At 39.3% G+C, this 25,547-nt stretch overlaps 1 protein-coding gene across 1 annotated transcript in view; it reads right to left on the bottom strand.

The window, feature by feature from the left end:
- The window catches only part of anos1b (anosmin 1b), a 39,004-nt gene that overhangs the window by 7,658 nt on the left and 5,799 nt on the right, over positions 1 to 25,547 (bottom strand). The window contains exons 2-8 of the mRNA XM_054603224.1: positions 20,018 to 20,065; positions 8,690 to 8,752; positions 7,687 to 7,894; positions 6,718 to 6,902; positions 5,270 to 5,399; positions 2,261 to 2,351; positions 1,454 to 1,697 (exon numbers count right to left, since the gene is read on the bottom strand). Of these exons, the coding sequence (XP_054459199.1) occupies positions 1,454 to 1,697; positions 2,261 to 2,351; positions 5,270 to 5,399; positions 6,718 to 6,902; positions 7,687 to 7,894; positions 8,690 to 8,752; positions 20,018 to 20,065 (969 nt within the window). The remainder of the gene's footprint in view (positions 1 to 1,453; positions 1,698 to 2,260; positions 2,352 to 5,269; positions 5,400 to 6,717; positions 6,903 to 7,686; positions 7,895 to 8,689; positions 8,753 to 20,017; positions 20,066 to 25,547) is intronic.

The following is a 25,547-nucleotide window of genomic DNA, read 5'->3' on the forward strand; positions in this document are numbered from 1 at the left end:
TCAAGGTGAATATGTCAAAACCAGGTCTAAAGTAGTGCACATGTTTAAAAAAAAAGGTAAATATATCATGTAACATCATAATACTTCTAGAAAACTTGAATTATCTTTAAAAAGTTCAATTAACTTTGGTGGGATGTAAGTTTCAAGTTTTAAGAATGTGAAATAATATGCACATCATTTTTGGTCATTGTATTAATCCAAATGCTTAACTGAAATGTCTGAGCAGTTCCACTATGCCTCCACCTAATTCTCATTTGTAGGCTTTTTTACTGGCTACAGATGGTTCAGCAGGACATTCTTTAATTTAAAGTAATTTGTTCCTATAGTGTGTGTTATTTTTTTTATTTACTTGTGTGATGCTGAACCTCAAACATACAAGTTTCTATTCTTATATTAAATTAGTTATGCACCACCACTGGCATACAGTAGCTGTTTACAGAGCCTGTTCTGTTTGAGCACTACAGAGACCTGTAAAATCAAAACCAGGGGACAACAAGGAATGTATGTGTAGGTGTGTTTGTGTGTGTGGGTGTGTGTGTGTTTGGTGCAGGGGTTTAAAGGCCTTGTAAAATCTCTCAGGTGCAGCTATATATTTCTTGTGCATGCTGTGTGTGTGAGTGCTTTTAATTATTTTTTTAAGGACTCATTTGAATTTTATCCTACCAACTGATGTTTGTGTTTGAAGAGTGGAGACATTTTGCCCAGTATTCACTTCAAATGGTTTTTTTTAGGGTTACAACTTGGTTTTAGGGTTAAAGTAATAGTTTGATATGATGCTTAATATTCACATAGTTGCTTTCTTGCCAAGAACTAACTGAGAAGAGCTCTTTTCTTGGACTGCAGTCTTATTGTCACCATAAGGTTGCCAGAAGACCAGTGGAGACAACACAAAGTCAATGATCCTGGCCAAAAAATAGTCCAGTCCAACAAAACCCCCCTTGAAACCACAACATGCCATTTTCACCCTTTAGTTTTTGGACAGATTTAAAAATGAGATATAACGTTTCCACCTGTTTCCAATCTTTAAGATAAGCTTATGGTCTCCTGACTTCATATTTGTCATACAGACATGAGAATGGTATTCATCTTCTCAACTAACACTTGGCAAGAAAGTGAATAAACATATTTCCCAGAATGTTGAACTGTTTCTTTAAGGTTAAACTTTGGTTTATGGGCTGTTCGAGCAGGTTTGTGGGTCCCTAGAAGTATAGAAGTAGAATATGTGTGTATGTGTCTAAGCACTTAGACAATGTGCAAAGAGGTAGCACATTATATTCATGGGATAGTATGTATATCATTAGTCAATGTGGTCGTACATGTTTGTATCTGCTGTGAATAGATTGCAGAGAAAGGAGAAAATAAAGAAATTGGGATAATAATACAAAATCAATCATACTTAAATCACTGTATAATCTCGTTTAGTGTGAATATGTTTATAAAAATGTTTCCTTACCCCTTGAGTCACTCTGCTGTTGCTTTCCTTTTTACCCTGTTCTGGTATGCGTGAGTGTGTAGGTTGTGTGTGCACTTTATTGCGCACTGTGTGCATGTGTGTATGCAGCGTGTGTGCATGTTTGTTTGCTGTGTGTGCGTGTCGAGACATCCAGGTGACTCTGTAGTTGTGGACTGGCAAGTCTCCCTCTCTGGGGGGCTCCCAGCTTAATAACAAAGCCACCGTGATCCCACTTTCCCCCGACCTGAGGGGAGACAACAACAAGTCATCAAACACCACCACATCATGGATATAAACAAATTTGTGGTAATAAAGTAGAAAGAAAGACAAAGTCAAGTTTATAAGTAAATGTTTTTGAACAAGTTACATTGATTGCCAGTAAAATATATGCAATTCTTGTTTGCCAACTGCTTTTAAAGTTTGGCTTCTTATCTTTCATTCGTTCTATGTATGTGCGGACATTTTACCATTATGTCGAACAGAAGCTACAATGTAAGTCCTCACCTCAGTTATTAAATGTTTTATTGGAATATTGCTGCTAATCTAAGATACGGTCTGAACTTTATCTGACCTAGAATAACAGCACACAAATAGAAGACGCTGCAATATATGATTGGAGGAAGGTCAGGGATGAACTGTAATTAGCATGCAGCTACGCCATCAGACAAGCACTGACTAACTACTTGACCGCATTTTATGACTGACTGCCCACAACGGTAGCCTGTATTCCTGAAAGGATGCATAACTACTAATCCAGCAAGGAACATAGCATTCATCTGTCTAATCATATTTCATCCATTGAGATACCTTTCTGTGTGGGTGCCTGGTTGTGAAGCCGTCCAGTCTATAGTTTGGTTGCTAACTCTGACATTTATTGGAGGTTCTGGAGATGAAGGGTCTGCAGTGAGAGAGAAAAATGCTGTCAGGAGAGAAATGGCAGAAATGATCATCAAAATAATAATGGGTGTTGGTACTTTTCTCAGCTCTTGGTAATGCCTGTATGTCAGAGCTTCTTTCATGGGGATTTTGGAGGTAGACAGTGGACATTGTTTAGAGAGACTGCGCTCAATAAATCAAAATTAAACTGTAAACATTCCCTGTGAAAATTACACCCTGAACCTGTTTGTCCCAACTGTTTTTAACATCCAATACCAGATCATCTACTGTCCCTGTGGCAAGGAAGGATATATTGAGATTTAGTGAAGACTAATTGGGGTTAAGATCATGATTCCCACAAAGCAGATGCCGTTCACCAGCTTGACTGAATTGTCCAATAACCCGATGCTCAATTTGTTGCAGCACAGCAAAATAGAGAAGCCATTCTGGGGGCAAAAGCAGAATTTCCTCTTTCTCTTAGTCTCAGTCAAGTCTACAAAGCCAATTAGATTTACAGCATCAAAGGTGAGCGATACTGGAGAAGCCTGAAGCTGCAAATTTTCAGTAGCTACCACAACCAAAACCAAAGGCAACCTCCACTAGTCACAGTTTGCCTCCAAGATTAAATCCTGAGGTTTCTGCGCTTTCAACACTGGCTCTGTATCTCATTAGAGACTCAAACCCCAATCCTGTATTTAATTAAAACAACAAAATGTATCTGATTAGAACTACATTCCCAATGGCAGGCCTCCCACAGGCTTCGGGCTGTTCTCGGCTGACCCAGATGCAGAGATCAAAGTTAGGGCAGCGTAGTAGGTCTGCAAGACCTGGCCTGTTTGTGTGTGTGTGGCTTGTCTTTGAAATAAGCAGGGTGTATCTCAATGCCAGCAGTAGATCAGAACCAAAACACACCAAGGCCCTTTTCACTGTGTGTTTCTTCTTCAATCAGTGACTTTCAGTCCATTGTTTCATAAGATGAAGACATCAAGATGAGTTTTCTGAAGCAGACATTCCCTCGTAATTACTGCTGGCAAGTACTGTGCAACCCTTATATCTGAACAAACAGGAAAGGGATTTGGAATTCTGATTCTCTCTCTGGTTCGCATCAGGTCACAGTGGAGGAACTCCAACCATCCTGACATCTGCAAGCTTCCTGATTTGGACCCCTGACATCCAGCCCCTGACTAATCAGACCAATGAACTGGAAACACAAGACTCTGACTCCTTCAAATGTTGAAGTGTGTGTCTTTAACCTTTAACCCTGGCCCTCAAAACACACACACAAGTGAACAAACACACACACACACACACACACACACACACACACACACACACACACACACACACACACACACACACACACACACACACACACACACACACACACGCTGTGTCTTAGAGCATTAACTAAATATTTTGGTATATACGCTTTCTTGCTTTCTTCAAAGTTAGATAAGCAGATCGAAACAATGCTAATATCTGTATGTTGTATCTATAGCCAACAGCCAGTTAGCTTAGCTTTGCATAAAGACTGGAAACAGTGGGAAACAAAATATCCTGGCTCTGTCAAAATCCACCACCTCTAAAGCTCAATCCATGCATTAGAAAGCACCCAGCAGGCTGTTTTGAGTTTGGCTGTAAATGTCAGCAGGGTAACGTCACTGCCATTAGTGATCTTCCAGTAGAATGAAAGGAAAATAAACTCCTCTTCAAGACACTGAATATTGTTTAGAATTTATGTTGATAAATCCAATTCTTTTACTTTTTTGTAAGGGATTTAGTGGTTTGTATGCACCGTCACTGGTGGAAATAGATTTCTGTTTCCTGATTTCTCCTCTGTTTACTTTACATTTTGGTTTGCTAAACATAACACTGCTTCCAGATAGACACGTACGTTATACTCTTAATCCTCCATTTGTAAAAGTAAAAAAAAATACATGCCGTCTTGTATGCAGGCAAGAGTAGTGTAATTATATATAATCTACAGACATAAGAAAGACTAACCCTCAGCAAGAAGTCAAATAAGAGTATTTCCCAAATGTCACATTAATTATTGCTTTAATATATTGACGGGCCACCAGGAGCTGACAGAGAAGTTTCAGGTTGTATATTCTCTTAACGTTATCACATGAGGAATTCTACTATTTGGTGTTTTGTTGAAGCCGGTGGAAAATGCTATCTCAGAAACCTCTTTTATAATCTGCCATAAGTGCTCAACTGATAAAGAACCTTTTTCCAAAACTCGGTCCAACTTGAAGTCATTATTTAAATGCAAACATGCTTCAGCCAATCCTGGCAGGGGATACAAATGACTAGCCAATCCTGGCGCAACACCAATATTACCTAAGCCTGCTAAGCATTAGAGCTAAGACCTCCTACAATGTGTGTGTGTGTGTGTGTGTGTGTGTGTGTGTGTGTGTGTGTGTGTGTGTGTGTGTGTGTGTGTGTGTGTGTGTGTGTGTGTGTGTGTGTGTGTGTGTGTGTACTTGTGTGTCTTATGCTTACTTTCACTTTGTCTCACAGACCTGCAACAGGGATTTGGCACTAAACCAACTGAACGTGTACGCGTTGGCCTACTGTATATGTATGTGTGAATACGTGCATGTGAAATTGCATATATTCTGTTTCCAGTCTGTGTTTTATGGACTGCCTTTCTGCTGGGTGTACCTTATCCATCAACTCTTAATAAAAGAGGGGGAAAGAACAGGGAAGGAGAAGACAGGAAGTGTCCCTGAGGTTCTGACTTTTCTTTAGAGAGGTGTAATATCTCTCATGAAATGACACAAATGGAAAGCAAGAGTCAGTGTTTTGGTCAGTGTCTCGTGACAGATTATCAAAAATTCAACAGGTAGGTTAGGGGAACATGCAGGAGGAATCATCACTCTCTGTGGGACTCTTCAAAATAAATTTGGAGCATGTGTTTAGACTTGTTTGTGGTACCTTTACTGGAGATGTAGTGTTTGCTGGGTGTGGTGAAACCTCTGCTGCCGTGGCTGTTGATGGCTGCTACTCTGAACTGGTACCAGCGTTGAGGTCTCAAATCTGACAGAACCACATCTTCAGAAAGCGTCTATAAATACAAACACATCACATATAACAATGACAACGTGCATGACAGAGAAATACTTTTGTTCAAATGCATTTTAATTACTTTTTTTGTCATCTAACAGATACAATTGTACATAATTCATGAACGATTTAGAGATTTAAGAGTAACTTAACATCCCTTACATATTTTCATTTTGCTGACTTCCAGTGATTTAACCTCTCACTTCATTAGAGTTATGCACAGTTGTACTCCATGACACTGTGACATCACAATCATCAGTGATGCTGGGTGTGGTCACAGGTGAATCAGGCTCGAAATGTTCAATCAGCAAAAAAAAGCAGCAAAACCCATCTTTGAGGGTAAGATACAGAAGATATTGATTCTTAGAAGACAAAAACTTCCACAGCCTAAAGGGCTTTACACACATCTTTTAAAAATCCATACTATATATATACACAAAAATATGACCTGTGTACTTTAAGACATATATGTTTCACAAGTTAAATAGGTAGAAAGTCAGATTGGAATTCCATCTGATAATAGTGAAATTAAATGATTTGCCAAAATGATGGTTCAAATTGCTAAAGATTCACATGTTTTGTCTCCCTGACAGCGCAAATGTAATCAACTGCTTAAAATCTACTCATTCACACACACAGAGACACATACACACACAGACAGACACGAGCTGCCATCTATTTAAGTCTATAATGAGTGTTCAGTCATTCAGAGTCAGCCGGTGGAACGACTGTGGCTGCCTGTGGTTCCTTTTTAAGCTCTGCTTATTTACCTAACCTCACACAGGCACACACACACGTGGACGTTCGGTGCACACACACACACTCACTCATACGCACACACAGACGTACGGTTTACCCTGGCAGAATAGGAGACTGGCTGGGTTGGAGAGGTTTAGACAGCAAGGCAGCAGACTGATGAGGTGGAAACAGAGTCTAACATCCATCTCCATAGCTGAGAAGTTTCATCATTCGAGGCAAATTGAGAGTTATGAGTTAAAGATATGTTACAAACGTTGTGGCGCTGTTCCAGTGTTAGAGGCACAGGGAACCATTTTTATAACTTCAATGACTCTTAGACAGAATCACTTATGTGCCATGTTGTTACATATTTTTTTTCTTCAAGCTATCAGCTTCCTTACATCAACTATTATCCCCAATAATGTAGAGGTAGTGATAATAACAGCATGGTCTCTTTAAAAAATAAAAGATGACACAAAATATAAATGTCTTTATGATCGCAATATCTCAAACTTTCTAATCCTCAATATAAAGACCCAGGGTGAAAGGTGAAAGGCTGCTGGCTACTGTACAATAGTTACCATTGCAACAGTAGTCCATGGAGAGGCATGGTCTTCACTGGGATGAATCCCGATGTTCCAGCGAGACTGGAGCATGTAAACGACCGGCTCCACACTGACGTTGAACTTTGACACCCACACTACCTTCACGCGACCCTCTGAATCCTCCACGAAGCTCATCTCTCTGCGAGGCTTCAGAGGAACACCTGGGGGAAATCAGTGAATTATTATTTGAAAGGCCAAAACAGGAAAGAAATGTACATAACACCAAATTACCTAAACTGATTGTGAGATTGATGGTCTGAGGATAAAAGGGTAACGTATGTTGAAAAAATTGTAATTGGTGGGACATGTAAATAAAATGACATGGCTATCAACATTGTGACACTAGGAATAGGTGGTACATGGACAAGTTTCACAGGATGTCTCAAACTCAACAATAATATCTAATTACTGGATAACACAAGGTATATAGTCAGTGCTTTTGAAACTGATGAGTTAATACAATATTCTCTTTGTGTTTAATTATTATGGCAGCCCAATTTTCATTACATGTGTGTCTGAGGCAGTTTGTACTCCAGACTAACTTCACGCAGATTATGAGCTGGAGCTTTTAACCATAGCGGGACCATCTGGGACAAGCAGACAATATTTAAGGATCTTTATTACATTAAATTGCATTCCTTTATTTGGCTGACACTTTTAACCAAAGCAACTCACAATAAGTACATTTAAACACCAAAGGAACAAGAGCAAGATGTCATTAAATATTTAAAAGGCATCCCTCCCAAAAAACAACAAAGTATGTTCAGTGTTATTAGTGCTAATAGCCTGCTTAACCAATGATCAGCACCAGCATCAATACTTTTCATCAGTTAATTGAAACAATCAAAAACAACTTTGTCAAGCAAGTTATCTCCATCGGTGCAGCAACCTCTTGCAGTAAAGCCACCAAGATGTTACAAACAAGTGCCAACCTGCCTTCTTTACCTTTATATAGATTGGCTGGGGCTTGGCAAGTGTGTCCACAGCCATTAGAGCAGCATTTCCTGGGGGAAGGACAATGCTGGTCCGATGAGCAGCTCTCCACGCAGGCTGCAGCGAATCCAGTGGCTCGCTGAGGCGCAGGGCAGTCCCCCTGACGAGACAACCTCAGGGAGGTCAGAAAGTCCCTGCTCGTCACACACTCTGTCTGCTTCTGAGAGAAAGAACAGGGGGGGGGAAGTTTCATCATTCGAGGCAGTATAAACACACACACAAGGGCAGAAAAACACACAGCAGAGGTGAAAGGGTTTCCTTTGGTTAACTCCTACTGACTCTTTGAAGGCAGCCTGGTCTGAAAGGGGGTTCATATGTGTATTACTCTGTGTGTGTGTGTGTGTGTGTGTGTGTGTGTGTGTGTGTGTGTGTGTGTGTGTGTGTGTGTGTGTGTGTGTGTGTGTGTGTGTGTGTGTGTGTGTGTGTGTGTGTGTGTGTGTCTGTGCACATGGCTGCAAATCAAAATGTAAACATCAGCTTTAGCTATTAGCTCTGAATTACCCTGTGTTCCCAACAAGCCAGCCAGTCAGCCATTCAGCCAGTAACATGCTTCAGCTATTGTGATGAAAAACTAATCTGAAGACCCCAGCGACTGGCTTCACAAATAATAATTTAGGGCCCCACACACACACACATTATACACTCATGACTACAGCACACTCACGCATATACATTCTAAATCTCACAAACATGTTTTTCATAACACATAAGCTTGCATAAACCCACACAGGAATGCTCTTTCATTGCATTCACAGTCAGAAAACAGCTTCATGGTGCCAACAAAAGCAAGTTTCTATTGCAGGAGTGACACAGCCACCAAGGGTGTTGTCACACACACACACACACACACACACACACACACACACACACACACACACACACACACACACACACACACACACACACACACACACACACACACAGTTATACACTATGCGTTCTCTTTCTGTCTTACCTCACAGGACTTTGGAGAAAGCACCTTCCTGGTTTCCCACAGTTCTTTGCATGGCTGAAGGCACTACACATAAACAAACAAATAGAAATAAACAAAATATGAGGCTTTAGGCACAATAAAGTAAAGGTTTCACAATCCACACTTGTTTCATTCAATTTGATGTTATCAGCTGTTAAATGATATCTTCACATATAATCCCTTACAAATTGTTGTTGAAATTGTTGTTTATGCACTTTGGTTTTTATTCGGATTAGACAGACAAGATATAAAATGTTACACACGTAGACACATATAGAGGTCCAGTTAAAGACAGATTTTGTCATAAGGCTAGGTTAGCTCTGTCCCCTGTTACCAGTCTATGTGCTAAGCTAACTAGGTACTACCTACAGCCTTATATCTAAAGGGAACTTATGAGAGTGGTATTGATCTAACTCTATGCCAGAAAGTAAAAATAGGAATAATTCTAAAACTGCCTATTAAGTAGCTGAGGTTTGAAGAAATACAACAACGAAAAGTGTTTGAAAAAGAATAAATTATAAAGTGTCAGAGGGTTTTAGCGTTTGCAGAGCTCTCAGTGTTTGAGCAGGTCGGGAAAACAGAGGAAACACACACTCCTAAAGCACACATGCATACACTCATCTGGTTTGCCACCTCAGTGAACTGGTGAATGATGGCTCTTACCAAATTAAATCCAGACAACATATAAAAACTGCGGTTTCACCCCCAACCTCCTCCCCCGTCCTCTCTCACTCCCTCTGTCTGTCTCCCTCAGCTCCCTCAGTGTGCCTGGCTTCAATCATTTCTCCAATTTATTCCATCTCACTGATTCCAGGGGAACAAACAGAATCAACAAAAATACATATAAATGTCATCTTTTGTACAAATATAGCTACTGTTGGATGAAAAAGCGTTCTCCCATTTGCAGACTCATGGATTTGCATACTGTTACAGCTATCATCACACTTGAGCACTGCATTAAAACCATGTAAACTTTTATTTTATGTATCAAATAAGGGACAAACACTACATAGGTCGCTGGGATTCATTTAGCATCGACAAACCAAGGACAGTGAAGCCACATGTGCTGGTTTCTTGAACCTGTAGGACATAAATTGCAGTCTCAGCGTGAAGCATGATAACTGTTTAATGTTGTATAGTCGGCTCATTTCATTCAAGTCATGGAAGAAGAAGTTTGGGTAAGCTTGAAGTGATACTCCACCCCCAAAGTCTCCCTACTGAGTATTAAACATTCTGTAGGCTTGAAAAGTTTGTAGATTGATTCTCCAAAGGGCTGTAGTCATCTTAGAATTACGTAGGCTACAATGGATTCCAAAAATGACGATATAAAAATATAAATATGGAGAGAAATGACTTAAACACCTTCTCCACTGTCCATATATGTCCACTATGTTCCAGACACTCATATTTTCACTGAAATCAATGCACATCTTTAACAGAGAATTGATTTCGGTCTTCTCTTTCATGATTGTACAACTTAAACTTTGTGGGTCCTATCATAACACCTTCTTTCGTATATTGTCTGAAAAATAGGTAAACAAAAATCTATGTTTAAAGCTGGTTTGCTGGCTATCACACAGCTTACTGCCTCCGTCCTCATGCACGTTCTCAAAGAGTTTGTGTTGTCCATTAACTGTAAAAGCCAGCTAAGCACATATTTGTATTCTGTAAAATGTTGATCTAATAAGTAAGAGTTAGCAAACTAATTTCAATATATATCTCTGCAACACAATACAGATATGTAAAGAGAAGTTTTATTTTTTTTCAATGTTTTAAACTAAGATCTTACAAGTTGCAACTTTAAGTTTTCTTTTCTATTACATCCTCTGTAATTTTACTTTGCTGTGCATTCTCCAAGGAGTCTGGGTATGACAAGACAGAGAGATAATACAACACACACACACACACACACACACACACACACACACACACACACACACACACACACACACACACACACACACACACACACACACACACACACACACACACACACACACACACACACACACACACACACAGTATTGTAACCAGATCCTGTAGTGAGATGCGTTTCTTTAAGGAGCACTTGTGGGTCTCTTCACTCGACAACGTGCTACCCAGGTTTTTAAAATCTACTTAAAAACAACTCTCTCTCTCACACACACATCACACACACACACACACACACACACACACACACACACACACACACACACACACACACACACACACACACACACACACACACACACACACACACAGAGCCCAACCAACACCAGTCTATCTTGCATCCAAACCCAGCCCACTCTGTATCTCTGTATTCCCCCCTCTCCTCCTTTGCTGCCACTTTGATGAAATACAGACACGTATAATTTTTCATACCCTCCCCTGCTCCTTTCTCCACCTACCATCCCTTTCCATAATCCTCTGTTCTTTTGGTCTCCTGTCTTCACACTATCACTCCTCTTCTTCTCCTCCTTGACCTTTAATCATCTCTGTGCTGCCTTTCTCTACCTCCTTCCTTTCCTCACCTCAACACCTCTCCTCCTATCCTTCTGCTATCCCTGTATTCCAGGACTAACACTTCCATACCCACTAAACTTTATTGTTTGTTGTTTACTCATTTTAATAGCGAGCACTTGGGGCATCCCTGTTAAATAGAAAATGCTTAAAATGCTGACAAGGTAACAGCAATGTTACATGTTTTTAACGAATACCAACTCTTGCAAAAACAAATATCAATTATTGCTCTTCTTGTGCTTTTTACAAAAAATATATTCCCCACTGCAATTTTGATATTCAAACTGAAACTGTACATTGTTTTAAGTTTACACCCTGCACTCAGTTTACCCCTGAAAGTGTAGGTTTACACACATCATCTATATCTTGATGATGTGTACATTTGACATGTCTTAAATGGCACTTATTCTCACATTTTTATATTACTTTTACAAAATAATTGTGGTTAAAAAATAAAATGTCTTTTTTGTATTGTACAGTAGTGAAACAAAAAAATGTACTACTCAAGTACTGGTCTGAAGTAAATTACATTGAATGCTACTTTTTCTTTTTCCTCACCATATTTCAAAGGGAAAGTAGTATTTGCAATTAGCTTTACATTAAACCTAACTCCAACATTTAAATACTTCTCACATATTAATGCAAGAACAATGATAATCTAATAATATATTAATGTAACACTTACGAGGGAATTCAGCATAAGGAGTACTTAAAGTACTGTTTGATATTTAACGTATATATTTTTCTAGTAATACTAATAATCCCTTCTTTTACTATTGGTAATAGTGCATATTCAATGCAAACCATTTACATGTAACATAGTGGTTTATGTTAGTTGTACTTAAGTAAGATATGTAAGTTTTTATTCTTTTACAATAGTATATACATCCAATAGGGAGAGAAAATCAAAAGAGGAGGGAAAGGGGGAGTTGAAACAAATGGATTGAGGCTGAAAACACTTGTGGTATGTACGTGGTAGACACCTTACTCTCTCAAATATCACTTCGATGTTGTAAATCCCTGAAAAGTACATGCACTATATTTGTGTAAAAAGAGCTAAGGGACAAACTGACACTTTTGGCCTTGAAGGCGACATGATGAGTTATGTGTGTAAAAGAGAGAGAGAGCGGTAGACACAGCAGAGGTCAGAGGTCAGAGATGTTACTGTTTAACACACAGACACACTGTAGCAACAGAGCCTAGATTAATGGCCGCGTACGTGTCTGTTTGTGTGCAGAGTTTGCATGGGAGCTCCTCAGATATCTGTATAATAATTAATCAATCACACACACACATCTTGTCTCTCGGCCCTCCTCTGGCCTCCCCTGCTGTTTTATGGCCTCACCTGCCACGAAAGAGGGATGACAGCCACACTCAGCAAGAGGGAGGAGAGGAAATGGGTGAGGGAGGGGAGGAGAGATGTGGTTTCAGGGTGGATAGAGGGGGGGAGAAGTAAGTGTCAGTTGAAAAGGAGAGAAGAGATGAAAGACAAATAGTGAAACAGGTCCAAAGAAAAGGGAGCAAGAAAGAGAGAGAGAGACAAAGAAAGACAGCCACAGACCAGATGTGCTCTCTCTGCTTATAAAGTCAACAGTTCATTCAGTGGTTGCAATGTGAAAAACTATTTGCGTTCAATTATGTGTTCAGTCTATTTTAATATTTTTTAACATACAGTACGTGTGTAGCCTTTTGTATTGTGTAACAATTTTTATACTATTCCTTTTATCAATTTCAAAAATCACAATTCGACAAACAGTAACCCTGTATTTATTTAATAAAAGAAGCTCAAGTTCTTAAAAGTACACACAATCAGTCCTTTTATTGGTGGTAGCGACCTGTCAATCAAAAGGTTCCCTAAAGTACCCTGCTTTATCATCTATTTTACTCTAAAAGGGGCCATCATTTAGTAAATAAACAACAAGACTTTTAACTAGCAATTAAAACCATAAACTCATGTTTACAGTGCTTAGTGAGGTAATAAATCAAGTGACAAATAGGGTAATTTTCTCATAGACTACCATACAATCAGACTTATTTTTGCAACCAGAGGAATAGCACTCTGCTGGTTATTAGAAAGAATGCAAGTTTAAGGCATGTCCATATTAGCTTCACTTCTCAGAACTGGAGGTTGCCTCCTTGGTATTACCAACTATCTCTTATAGGTTAAGAACCAAATTTCAGATAAATCTTTACAACAAAAAGTTGTGGTTTCTTCTTCAATAAACTATTATCTTTAAAACAAAGAATAACTGGAAAGTGCTTAACATCAGCTTTTATCATCTTCCCCCAGCAGCTGTTTTGAGAATGTGAACGCTCTGTTTAAAGTGAAGAATAGCATCCTCGTTCTCTCCTGCAAAGCAATCCAGCAGATTTCCTGCGAAATCCGACCTGGTGGCACACATTGAAACCTTCAGATTAGTGGTTGATGGAGACCAACTAATATATATATCATATAGACATAAAGTAAAAAGTGTAGTGAGAGAAGTAGAGGGCCACCCCAAACAACAAACTGACAGGAGTATAACTGTATGGAAACAATAATAGCAGCTAGCTATGCTAATAGTCTGTGACTAATTCTGTTAATATATCTAATTGTAATTTCTTGGACCAATGTTGTGATTGTTATTCAAATCACAATATGTTAAGTATAGTATTTCAAAATTGATTTTGAGAAAACTTTACATAAACTACAAGTTTCTTAATACTTTAGGTAACAAAAACATTTTTTATCACTATTTTAATATTAATCAAAATTGAGCTTTTACATGTATTCATTCAGTTTTTCCCCTCTTCACGCTTAAGTTAGTCAATAATGGTCACACTATTGCCTCAAATTGAATTCATGTTATTGTTGTTGCAGTGCACCATACAGTAGTTTTAATACTGCCACATAAATGCACAATAAAAGGAAAGAGCATTAAAAAAGTGTTTGACTCTGTACACAACTAATTTATAAAATCTACATTATAATTGTTTTTAACTATGTTAAAATTACAATGTATTATATTCCCAGTAGGTCATATTCTTATAGATTACATGTACATGCAACATTTCAGGGCACGAGCATGCTTGTTTTATATTTTGCATATGGACACACACATAGATCCATACACACTCGCACACACATCAGGCTTTGTGGAACCCAAGTGAAAAGTAGACCAATTCCACAAATCCCTTTAAAAAGCATGTTAGACTTTTGCCAGACGTTTGAAAAAACATGTCCAACAACCAGAGCTAACGTAAGTCGGCAGCTTGCAGGAGTATAGGAAAAGAAAAAGAGATCAGGAGGACAGTCAAAAAGACAAATGCTTTAAATATGGTGGTTAACTTCCTCACCTCTCAAACCACACGGGCCCACAATAACTTCAGACAAAATCCTGACAAGCTTTCCCTCTCTGTGTTTCTCCAAATCATTTTCTTTCTGTGCCTTCTCTTAAGGATTCTAGACTGACTGGTTTTCATGGAGAGAAGTATGAATAATATTGAAATGGATATGTTGGTGCAGGGGGTGGACAAAATACTTCATCTACATGGGGTTCATTGTTAACAACACACAATGGTTTTAAACTGTAAGATCAGCCGGTTCATTAACTCTCTTAAAGGCGAAAAAGACAAACACAGAATCAATCAGGGGAAGATTAGAAAACCTGATATATTCCCTCAATGCTCCAGCATGAGCTGGCATTTCTATCAATATTTTGACAGAACTGCCACTTATGTCCATATAAATGTAACATATCTCAACCAGACATCATATTAAACTACTGGACGAGTCTGAACAGCAGAGGGAATGGAAATGATTGTGGGAAAAGGAGAATAAAGAAAAGCATTTGCAAGCTTAAACAGGCTAGCAAGCTGTTGTTTGCAGCTGTTGTACTGGGTTGAGTTGTTCTTTAAAATCTGTGGAGGAGAGTGCTTTGGAATGGCACACATGGATGACTGCCTTTCCAACATTTTCCTCTTCTATCATTTCCTCCCGTCAATATCACTTTAAGCCAAAACTTGATTTGCAGCAGACAGAGACTCAATTGAAGTGAGAGTCAGCACTTTCAAGTCGGCCAGCAAACAAAGGACGGACCCAACTGGAAAGAGAACGGACCAAACTTACACAGTTCGAATATCTTGTTCATAAGTGAAGGTATGATGGAGCATGTGTTCAAAGGTGAACTGGTGCACACTGACTGCAGTAGTGAAGGTGAAGGTTATGCCGAAGGTGGAACTGAGCCCCAAAATCAAAACGTTCAATCTCTACTCTGAGTAGAGATGGAAAGAATGTCTAAAAAAGAGATTGTGGATACAAACAGCGGAAGGTTTTCTTCATAGCGTGTTTGGCCTTACACAGACTGAATAGCCTCTTTTTGTTCTTATGTTGTGTCTCTGTGTGTTAATTAAGCATCTACCTCTTGCTGTTTGTGTCTCTTTGTAGTTCAATTTAATTCAATTTATTTGTATGGCCGAAAATCACAAATGTGCCTCAGAGGGCTTTCCAATCTGCACAGCATACAGTTGTTTTTTTCCTCATTGTGGTCATTTTGTGTCTCTTTGTGGTTGTTCTGTGTATCTTTGTTTCTGTTTTGCATCTCTTTCTATTAGTTCTGTGTCTCTTTGTGGTCATTTTGAGTATCTTCCTGGTTGGTACTTGTGTCTGACACTGACAGTTTGGGCCCCTGGGCCTGTGCACGGTAGGCCCGTTCAGTAATCCATCTGTCTTAGGGGGGAATGGGGTAGAACACAAATTATTTCTGTGCTTTCTATGAAGAAATCAAACAGCCTCTTATAAGTTGAATGCATATGACAATTGTATAACTAGAGGTCTAACTTACAGCATGATGGGACATCTAAGCATACAGAACTATTTCCAACGGGTATTACAAGTAATGTGATCCTCTTAACAGCGAGTAATGAGGAATGAACAATGAAGAGATGATAAGAGGGAAAGTAACAGTGACTTGATAGCTCTGTTCTTTGTTCTGCATCAGACCTGTTTGTTAGTGGACATCCCGCTGCCTCACACACCTGGTACACATTACTATGTCTACTTTGCATGTGTGTAAGAGAGAAAGAGAGAGAGAGAGAGAGAGAGAGAGAGAGAGAGAGAGAGAGAGAGAGAGAGAGAGAGAGAGAGCAAGATAAAAGAAGGAGGAGATGGACAGATTGAGGAATTGAGTGAGGGCTGTAGTTCAGTTTTAGTGAACTCTCTCATGTGTTTCCATGAGAGAGGGTGCAAACATAAAGTGAAACAAACCATATGTGTAGGGGCAACATCTGCCTGGTGTGTGTTTATGCGTCTTCAATCGAGAGACTCCGGATCCTTATGTAACAAAGGAAAAGATAAAGCACCACAGTCGATGAAACCATGCTTACCTTAATCGCTTTTTCTTATCTCATCCTATCTGTACTGTAGTCAAAAATGCATTCCACTCACTAGAAGAGTAACTTAAGAACATTTACACCCATTTTTTCATTTTTAACATTCTTCATGTATAAAGGAGAATGTCCTACATGTCCTGCAGATGCACTTAACTGTCCCCTATACATTCTGAGATTAAAGTTGCTTAAAGAGAAGGCCATGAAATTTAAAAAGATTATAATAAAATATATTTTTTAAACTTGCTATTGTTTAATTGTGTAATTGAGAACAACCTCCTTCAGTACAAAAAAAGTACTGTAGTTTCCTGAGACTCTGGTCTCATATCAGCACCAGTCTAGACTAACGGCTGTTTATTGGAGTTGAAATGAGGTGTTATCTATACGATGCCTCCTCATTACTGTAAAAACCTAAATAAGGTCGCAGCTGGCTGGAGGGAGATCACCAGGGAGCTGAACATTTCCTACTTCTTGTTGACTATATTGTATGTAATTTCAAGTAAATATCAAAATATCAAACGTGTGTTTTCTGTTTAAACTGTTTAAAAGCGTCTGGCGATAGCAAGTACTACTAAACCGTTATGAATGCATTAAGCCTGTGCGAGGCCGTGGTAGTGCTGCTTTTTTTATTTCTCAATTGCATTTTAATTTTTGTATTCAAATGTCTGTTGCTGGGTTTTATTACAATTCAAAAATGTATTCAGATTTAGAATATTTGTTGACAGCCCTATTGCGAAGATCACTAGTAATGCAGGTATTTTGACATAAATCAAAGAATATAGTTACATGAATAAGAATATAGTATTATAAGCTGTTGTTGGGATCTGTAGTTTACCTTCTTATAACAAAAGTGGTACTAGAACAATTGCAGAATAAAGAATAGAGTAGAATTGAAACCTAGGAATATTAGTTAGCCTAATATAACCATAATACAGTGGACTGTGCTCATTGTATAATGCTCCCAAAGCGCATAATGAATTACAACAAAATAGCAAGTCTTAAATATCTCCCACATATCCTGTTAACAAATATACACACCTTGGGAGCATTAAACAGTGTTGGACCTTCTCCCCTATATAATTTATTACTTTGATTAATCTTAGGAAATTAAGGCTGAGGGCTGGGATACTTGCTTTTCTGTTCTAATTTATTTTTGTTGGCCCGCTCTGGTGACTTTTACAAATTGGGCTGCGTCCACTTTCAACAGACTGTAAAAACGGTAAGAATTAATAACTCTGCAATTCAAACAAGCAAGAAGAGACACTGTGTATGTCTGTGCAGTATCAGCGTGTCTGAGAGGAAAATTATGGTTTACACAGCGGCAGCCCCCACTGACTGTTGTTGGACGTTGGTTACAACACAGTGCCACACTGGCATTCACACATGTACAACAGCAAGACACGAAGCCAAGGTCATAAAATGTAGACGTAGAACATATTTTCTCATCTCTCTGTGTTGTTGTTGAACTCTAATTATAAGGGGACAGAAACAAAGGAAGCGAGAGAAGGAAGGAACGGATATAGATACGTTTGTGTAAGGTCAAAGGAGCTGTGTGTGTTTGTGTTTGAGGTAGTGAGGGGGGTTAGGTAACGCTGAAGTCTGCTCAGTGAGTTTGCTCAGTGCGGTATCCACTGAAACGGTCTGTTGGTGGGAGATTTGGAGGAGGCCAAGTTCTTGACTGTTGTTGATATTAACCCGGACTGACCTCAACATACACACACTACTGATATACACGCTGTACAGAAGAAAAAAAAAAAAAGGTTTCCTGCTTTTTTGCCTCCATCCAACTGAGCATTTGTAAAAGAATCTTGGAAGTGTTGCAAGATGTAAAATATGACTCAGGTGTGCTTTCAGCTGGGATGAAGCTCTTAGGTCTGAACCTGAACGGAAAGTTCAGAACACACATCAATAAGAAACCAGACAGAATCTTTCAACAAGTCATTAATATTGAGTAAGTTAAGGTCAGTAAGTAAAAGGTCACGGTGGATAGATATTTTACAGACATTTTTGGGCTGCAGATTTCACAGCATCATTATTCAGTCTATAAAAGAGTTTCGGATGTTACATACTTTGTTTAATAGTAGCAATTTTCTTTTCCTCTTAAGTGTAAAATCATTTTTTTTCAATACTGAAGATTTTTTTCTGATTTTGTCTTGTAGCCACATAAATAAAAACATTTCTGTCTCATCCAAAAACTGTGGTTAGCGCTCTAAAACACCCACAGTAATGTTCAGGAGGCTGTAACAAGCTGGACCTGCAGCAGGGACTGGCAGCTAAAAATACACAGCATGGAAACTCCTCTTGAATCAAACAATGAACACACACACACACACACACACACACACACACACACACACACACACACACACACACACACACACACACACACACACACACACACACACACACACACACACGTGAAGCCTCCTGGCAGGCAGTGTTAAGTGCATAAACAGGTGATAATGTTTGCTCCAGGGTGGATGGATAATGTGGATATAGGGGAGGACGTTGTTTTAACTAAAAACACAACCTTTGCTATTACAGGAGACGTGCGGCGGGGAGTTAAGATTCCACACATACGGGAGGCAGAAGAAAGACTCTCTCTCTGTCTCTTTGCCTCTTGAGGCAGAGTTGAAAAGAGACACTCTGCCTCTGCTTCTTCTGTTGTTGAGTCAGGCTTGTTAGGATTATCTCGTTGTGTGTAATCACTCTTATACTATGGCCACTTACTACAGCCACAAAGACAAGATGGGCTCAATTCATCAATCTCTTTTTTTAGGGCTTCTCCCTCTTAGTCCCATTAGTTGACTAATCCATCATTTTGGTCTAAAACAGAAGATTAAAAGTGGTGCTTTTGCATGATTCTTTGTGGAGAAACTCAGTTTTACAAATGTGTGCATTCAATCAACTTATCTATTAGTTGGCTAAGAATGTCGTTTGTTGAGAACCTTTTCCAGTGAATACGGCCATTACACCAGTGACAGTTAGATTGTTATGTAGCACAAAGCAAACACACTGTTGTTGCTATGATTAATTGCATTTTAATGTACCTTGCATGCTAATTTAAACTGTTAAACAGATATGAGTTTGAGGTATGTGCCAGCCAGTCAGACACGCATAGTTTCCATGGCCCTGGTACAATGACAAGACATGATGCTTATATATAATATGATGTCACAATCGTTATTTTTTCTTAAGTGCAAGCAATGAGCCTCACTGGGAAAATGTAACATGGAGAGTCCAACCTATTGACCCTCCGGTCTTTTCTCCTACATCGAAGACTCTGTTTTTAGGGTTACACGGGTTTAGGAACAGGGTTATGGTTGGGGTTAGGCACAGAGTGATTCAGTTTTGAGTAAGACTAAGGAACTGAATAAAAGTCAGTAAAATATCTTTATAAGTAAAGCTGTAAGTTGTAAGTTTGTGTGTATGAGTATTTACCTGCGCGCAGCGTCTGTGGTTTTCACACCAAACCAGAACTTGGTCACTCTGTAAAGAGACAGAGAGGATGAGGATTAAAACAAACACAGAGAGTGAAATAAACAGAAAATCCTGTGTTTGACACATTCTGCCCACATTTGACCCATTCGTATGAGCCTTCTGTCTAACATGCAAGGAGACAGAAAGCTAAATATTGTTAATAAAAGGTTAGAATAACCAGAGCAAGCCTGACAGACACAGACTCAACCTTTCTCTTATTTACATAATTATTCAAAAGGTGCAATATGACTTAAAACACTGTGTTTGTGGTTTCTCAGCCAGACAGAGGCCGCGTCAATCGGTGAGTTGTATGTTTATGGGTGTGTGTGTGTGTGTGTGTGTGTGTGTGTGTGTGTGTGTGTGTGTGTGTGTGTGTGTGTGTGTGTGTGTGTGTGTGTGTGTGTGTGTGTGTGTGTGTTTGTGTACAGTAACTGCTAAGTGAGTCAAGACCACCAGTAAACATGGCTGCTATAACCACCGTGACAGAGGAAGACGTCATCTCATGACCACAGGGACAGAAATCCAGATCAACCAAACCTCCCCCTCAAGTCCTTTCCACTTTTCAAATGTGTCATCAATCCAAATAAGACACCGTAAAAAGAAAGTTCTCCAAACTTGATATGTAATGCACAAGAACACACAGACCTGCAAGGTGTTACACAAAGAAGCATGTTTGAAGTATTTTCTTCGCATAATTACATCATTGTGAATTTTTTATTATATTGTTACAATTACCATCAACAAATAATACCATGGCAAAGATAACTGCTAGCCTCTGTTAGTTCTGGTAACTTATGATTATTTTAATTATCAATTAATCCATTGATTATATTTGTTAAATCCCAAAACAGTTTATCCTATATCCTGCAATAATGCTTCAAGCCGACATCTTCAATTTGTTTGTTTTGTTGAAATAAAAGTATATATATATATATATATATAACATATTCAATTTACAATGACACAAAACAGAATAAAGCAAAACAAACTCTATAAATGACTTAAACAACCAATTATCAAAATGTTTTAGGATTTATTATCTGTCGGTCGACTAATTCCTTTATCAACTAATCATTTAAGCATTGTTTTCCATAAACCCTTTTGGTTTCACAGTTTGGATGTTACATTATCTTTGAGTTATTCAGTTTTATTTTACTTTTTCAGCACTTTTTACTTAAATGGTCTGGATGCAGACTGAAAACCTTACCAGCTATTTTTAAGATAGTCAGTCAGTGTGGCAGAACTGCGGCTCTTTGCTTTGTCATCCACAGCACAATCTAGAGGCCATCATCCAACATCAAAACAGCTATTACAAAACTAGTGTGTGTGTGCAGTTGTGTATCTGTCTGTTGTCATGTGTATGTGCCTCCAGGGAGTATATGAGTCTCCATTGTGTGTGTGTGTGTGTGTGTGTGTGTGTGTGTGTGTGTGTGTGTGTGTGTGTGTGTGTGTGTGTGTGTGTGTGTGTGTGTGTGTGTGTGTGTGTGTGTGTGTGTGTGTGTGTGTGTGTGTGTGTGTGTGTGTGTGTCTGTGTGTATGGGATAAGCCCTCTTAACGACTCCTAAACCTTCTCCTGAGCGGGCTGTATTTAGCCTGAACCAAGCTCATCTCTTTCCACACACACACACACACACACACACACACACACACACACACACACACACACACACACACACACACACACACACACACACACACACACACACACACACACACACACCTCTCAGGGCTTCTCCTCTTTAAAGTAGCCTTTGTGCTTCTGGTATGATGAGGGTTAAGGGTGAGAGTTGGGGTAACAGTGCAGAGGTTAAAGGTTAGAGATTAGGGGTTAAGGGCTTTCACGGTGCAGAAGATGCAGATTTGACTCATTCACTCTTACCATTCAAAACAGATGCATACTGACCATTCTGGTGAGATAGCTGCTAAAGGAGCTAAATTAGAATTTAATGTATGAAGGTGAGGACGTATTCCCTTGATAAGCCCTATAAAATGCTGCATGTAGCAGCTTAAAGAATTTACTTTCACTGCAACAGCAGAGGATTTTTTCTGAAGTGAGAGTAAGAACAAGGCTGTGACTTACTGTCGTGGAAATGTATTACTCATGAAGAAATGTATTATTTGTTCATTGTCACGGTTTGGTATTTTGAGAGGCTTCAAAGTCCATCCCAGTTGGCATGCCTTGTGTCAGGAGGCTCTGGGTGTCTGGAGGTTAAGATAAGACGAGGACCTTGATGATGTTCCTGAGTCCCACGGTAAACAGTCTGGACCAAAGGTTATACATTGTTTTGTCTCTGCTTTGTGTTGCGATCATGTATTTTGTGGGGTGTACTATGTTACTTGAAGTTTTTGGTATGACTGTGTGAGATTTGTGTTGTAATAACTTATAAATTAGAAGTAAGGACAACTGAGAATCATAGAGTTATTATTTTTTTTTCATCTAAGTGATGTTTCCCACATCATATTCAGTAAATAAGTGCTGGTCGGATGGTAAAGATAAAAGCTTCTTTCTGACTGTAAGACAGGAAGGGGTTGCCTCTCACAATTTTGGTAAATTTCCCAAACTGACAAACTATCAGTCATGCCTCCTTTCTCCAGAGACTGGCCATTGATAATATGTGTGAAAACGGTCAGAGTTCCAAGTTCTCTACAAATTCTGTTTACATCATTCCTCTCATACTATCACCCTTGTCCACTGCTACAGCTGTTTATTATTGGCTTGGCTGTCCAGCTGTTGGCAGCAGTGACGAGATGGTTAGTTTTCAGAGAGGAGACATCAGGAGTGCAACCAAAATCAGGATCAAGTTCTGAACAAAGACCACAACCATTTTGCTCGGAGTTTAAAATGCTTGAAACAGAAATTCTGTCTGTCTTGTTGTTGGACATAATATTTGAATAAATACAAGTGTATTTCTTGCCCATGCTAGTATGCCTTTAAGACCCTTGGCTTAACAGTAATCTGTTAAAAGGATTAATGCTAGGACTGCCGCCTCACCAGCCAATAAATTAGATAAGAAAGAAGAAGAAAGCAGTAGCGCATAAAAGCAATGGTTTATTCTCTGATGAATAAATTAGTAACACGTCTGTGGGGAGGGAAGAAACACAGGAACGGCTGTCATGGTATCACTACAGAGAAAGAGAAACACCTTCCTCCTCTGCCAAGCTTTTATCTCTTTCCTCCTCTCTTCAAAGCACTTTCTGACTACGCAAAACTGACGCCGCCACAGTGCTACTAAATTCATTAAAAAGTTGCCATGGATACAGCTCTTAAAGTAGCAGTTTATGTGAAACAGACACCAAGTGTCCCACTGCATTTTAACTTATGTTCTGAATCCACTGGTAGTTTATCCAGAGACAAACTTTTGAAGACATTCAAAAACACAAGTGTTACCCGTTCGCAAGTTTAGGTGTTATGTGCTTCCTCATGAAACATTTGCGATTGCACTGTTTTATAATAATTTAAAAAATGGGAATAATGTGAAAACACTAGCAAAAACAGGGATCCACTCACAAAGACATTGCTCACAGTGGTCAAAAACTCCACAAGGTATACTTTAAGTTGCATTAGTGCTGTAGAATTTGGGCACTGGGGGTGCAGCACCGAAGCGAATTCCACCCTCAGATCCCCTTTCAGCATATGTTTGTGATGTTCAGTGAATTTTATGTGTTTGAGTGATATAATTTACTGCCTTTATTAGTTTGGCTTCTGTTACAAACTCTCCACATTTGCTAGAATGTCTCTCTAAAGGTGCCAAATGAATGTAACTGAACTGGTTGGGTTTTATATGTACAGTACTGTGAGCGACCAATAAGTGTATTGCAATCCAGTCTTTGCAGGTTGCTGTAAGTAACAATTCTGGTACGCTGCTATGAAATACATGAGTAATTAGACAGAAATAGTGTGGTTAAATTGCAATATTGAGCAGAGCTCTCCTGCTCCTAGATGCTCAATCCAGGTGGTAAAGATAAAAGGTGGCTTGAACAAGTTTGTCCTCCAGCAGAAGGATGGCTAATTCAACCGGCCACCTTTCTTTCTTCCTTTGGGTGGAGAAAAAGCAGACAAAGAAGAACAATTTGTCATTCTTTGTGTCTTTAATTTGTACCCTCCAACTCTTTGCCTCAACATCCCCACATTGCTGCCAACTTCTCTAAAAATGACAGGAGAGGACTTGAAAATAATGGCGTTGACATAATGTAGGTGCTCAACTCAAAGAACTGAGGACAGTTAAACATCTCCAGATTTTCATTTTGGAGGTATAAAGCTGCTTTCCCCGCTACTGGCCTCACATCTTCATCCCCTATCTTAATCTTTTTCACGCTCTCCTTCTTTTTCTGTCCTCCTCGCCATAACATCCCCCTGTTTCTGTCACTCCTCTTAAGAACCCTCTGCAACACACCCAATAGTGCACGTAGACGTGGATGTACACGTATGCACACTGATCCCAAGTCAATTTCATGGGACATATTTGCTGTCAGAGCCAATCAAGGCCATTTTGATGGGCCTGTGTGCCGTATGGCTATTAAATGGTGGTCAGAGTGGAGTTTTGTGGGGTCTCAGTTCGTGTGTGTGTGTATGTGTGTGTGTGTGTGTGTGTGTGTGTGTGTGTGTGTGTGTGTGTGTGTGTGTGTGTGTGTGTGTGTGTGTGTGTGTGTGTGTGTGTGTGTGTGTGTGTGTGTGTGGTGGCAAAACAGCTGCACATGTTGAAGAAAAGTGGAGACAAAGTTAAGGGGAAAAAGGGAGGATTGGACCAAGGTGACTGGGAGAAGAGAAGAGAAGTTGGATGTGGGAGACTGAGAGGAAATGGTAGAGAAGGAGGAAGTCGAGAAGAGCAGAGGGAGACGGACAAAAGAAGGTGGAAGTTGGAAATAAATAGTAGTTAATAGGAGCAGAAAGGAGACAGGCTACCGCTCTTGATCTGTCCGGAGTTATTTTATTAACAGGAAGCCAACAGTATTTTCATCCATAGTGGAAGAACATTTAAAAATGTACAAATGCATTTATTATGGCACTATAACTCTGGTTATAGATTAAGTTGTATGTGAGATATTTAATAACAAATAAGTATATTAAAATTCATATAAAAACCAACAAAACGTTTTGGTCCAAAAAGCTTTTGTGCAATGCACTAAAAAACAGTGTTGCTCACAAGAACCCTTGCATGAAAAATACCAAGAGAATTTCACTCCAACCCAGTTTATGATCTATGATATGAATTAGAACGAAAATGTGCAAAAATACTATTTCATTTTTATGATGGATTTTCACATGGCTGGATTTCACACCAACACTAAAAACTCAAGGTCTTAAAACTGTTTTCCATCCTGAGAAATTTGTCAGAGCCTGAGACACGAGAGACACTTCAGATCCAGAACCGATCCACGGAGTAGGAAACACTTGCACTAAAGGACTTCCACATGGCTCTGATGACTTCTGCCTCCACGGTGATCATTGTTGAAAAGTAACAACCTGATATTACTGGATGCAACAGGGGGG

This window comes from Anoplopoma fimbria, chromosome 8 (assembly GCF_027596085.1).
Source record: "Anoplopoma fimbria isolate UVic2021 breed Golden Eagle Sablefish chromosome 8, Afim_UVic_2022, whole genome shotgun sequence".
Taxonomy (NCBI): Eukaryota; Metazoa; Chordata; class Actinopteri; order Perciformes; family Anoplopomatidae; genus Anoplopoma; species Anoplopoma fimbria.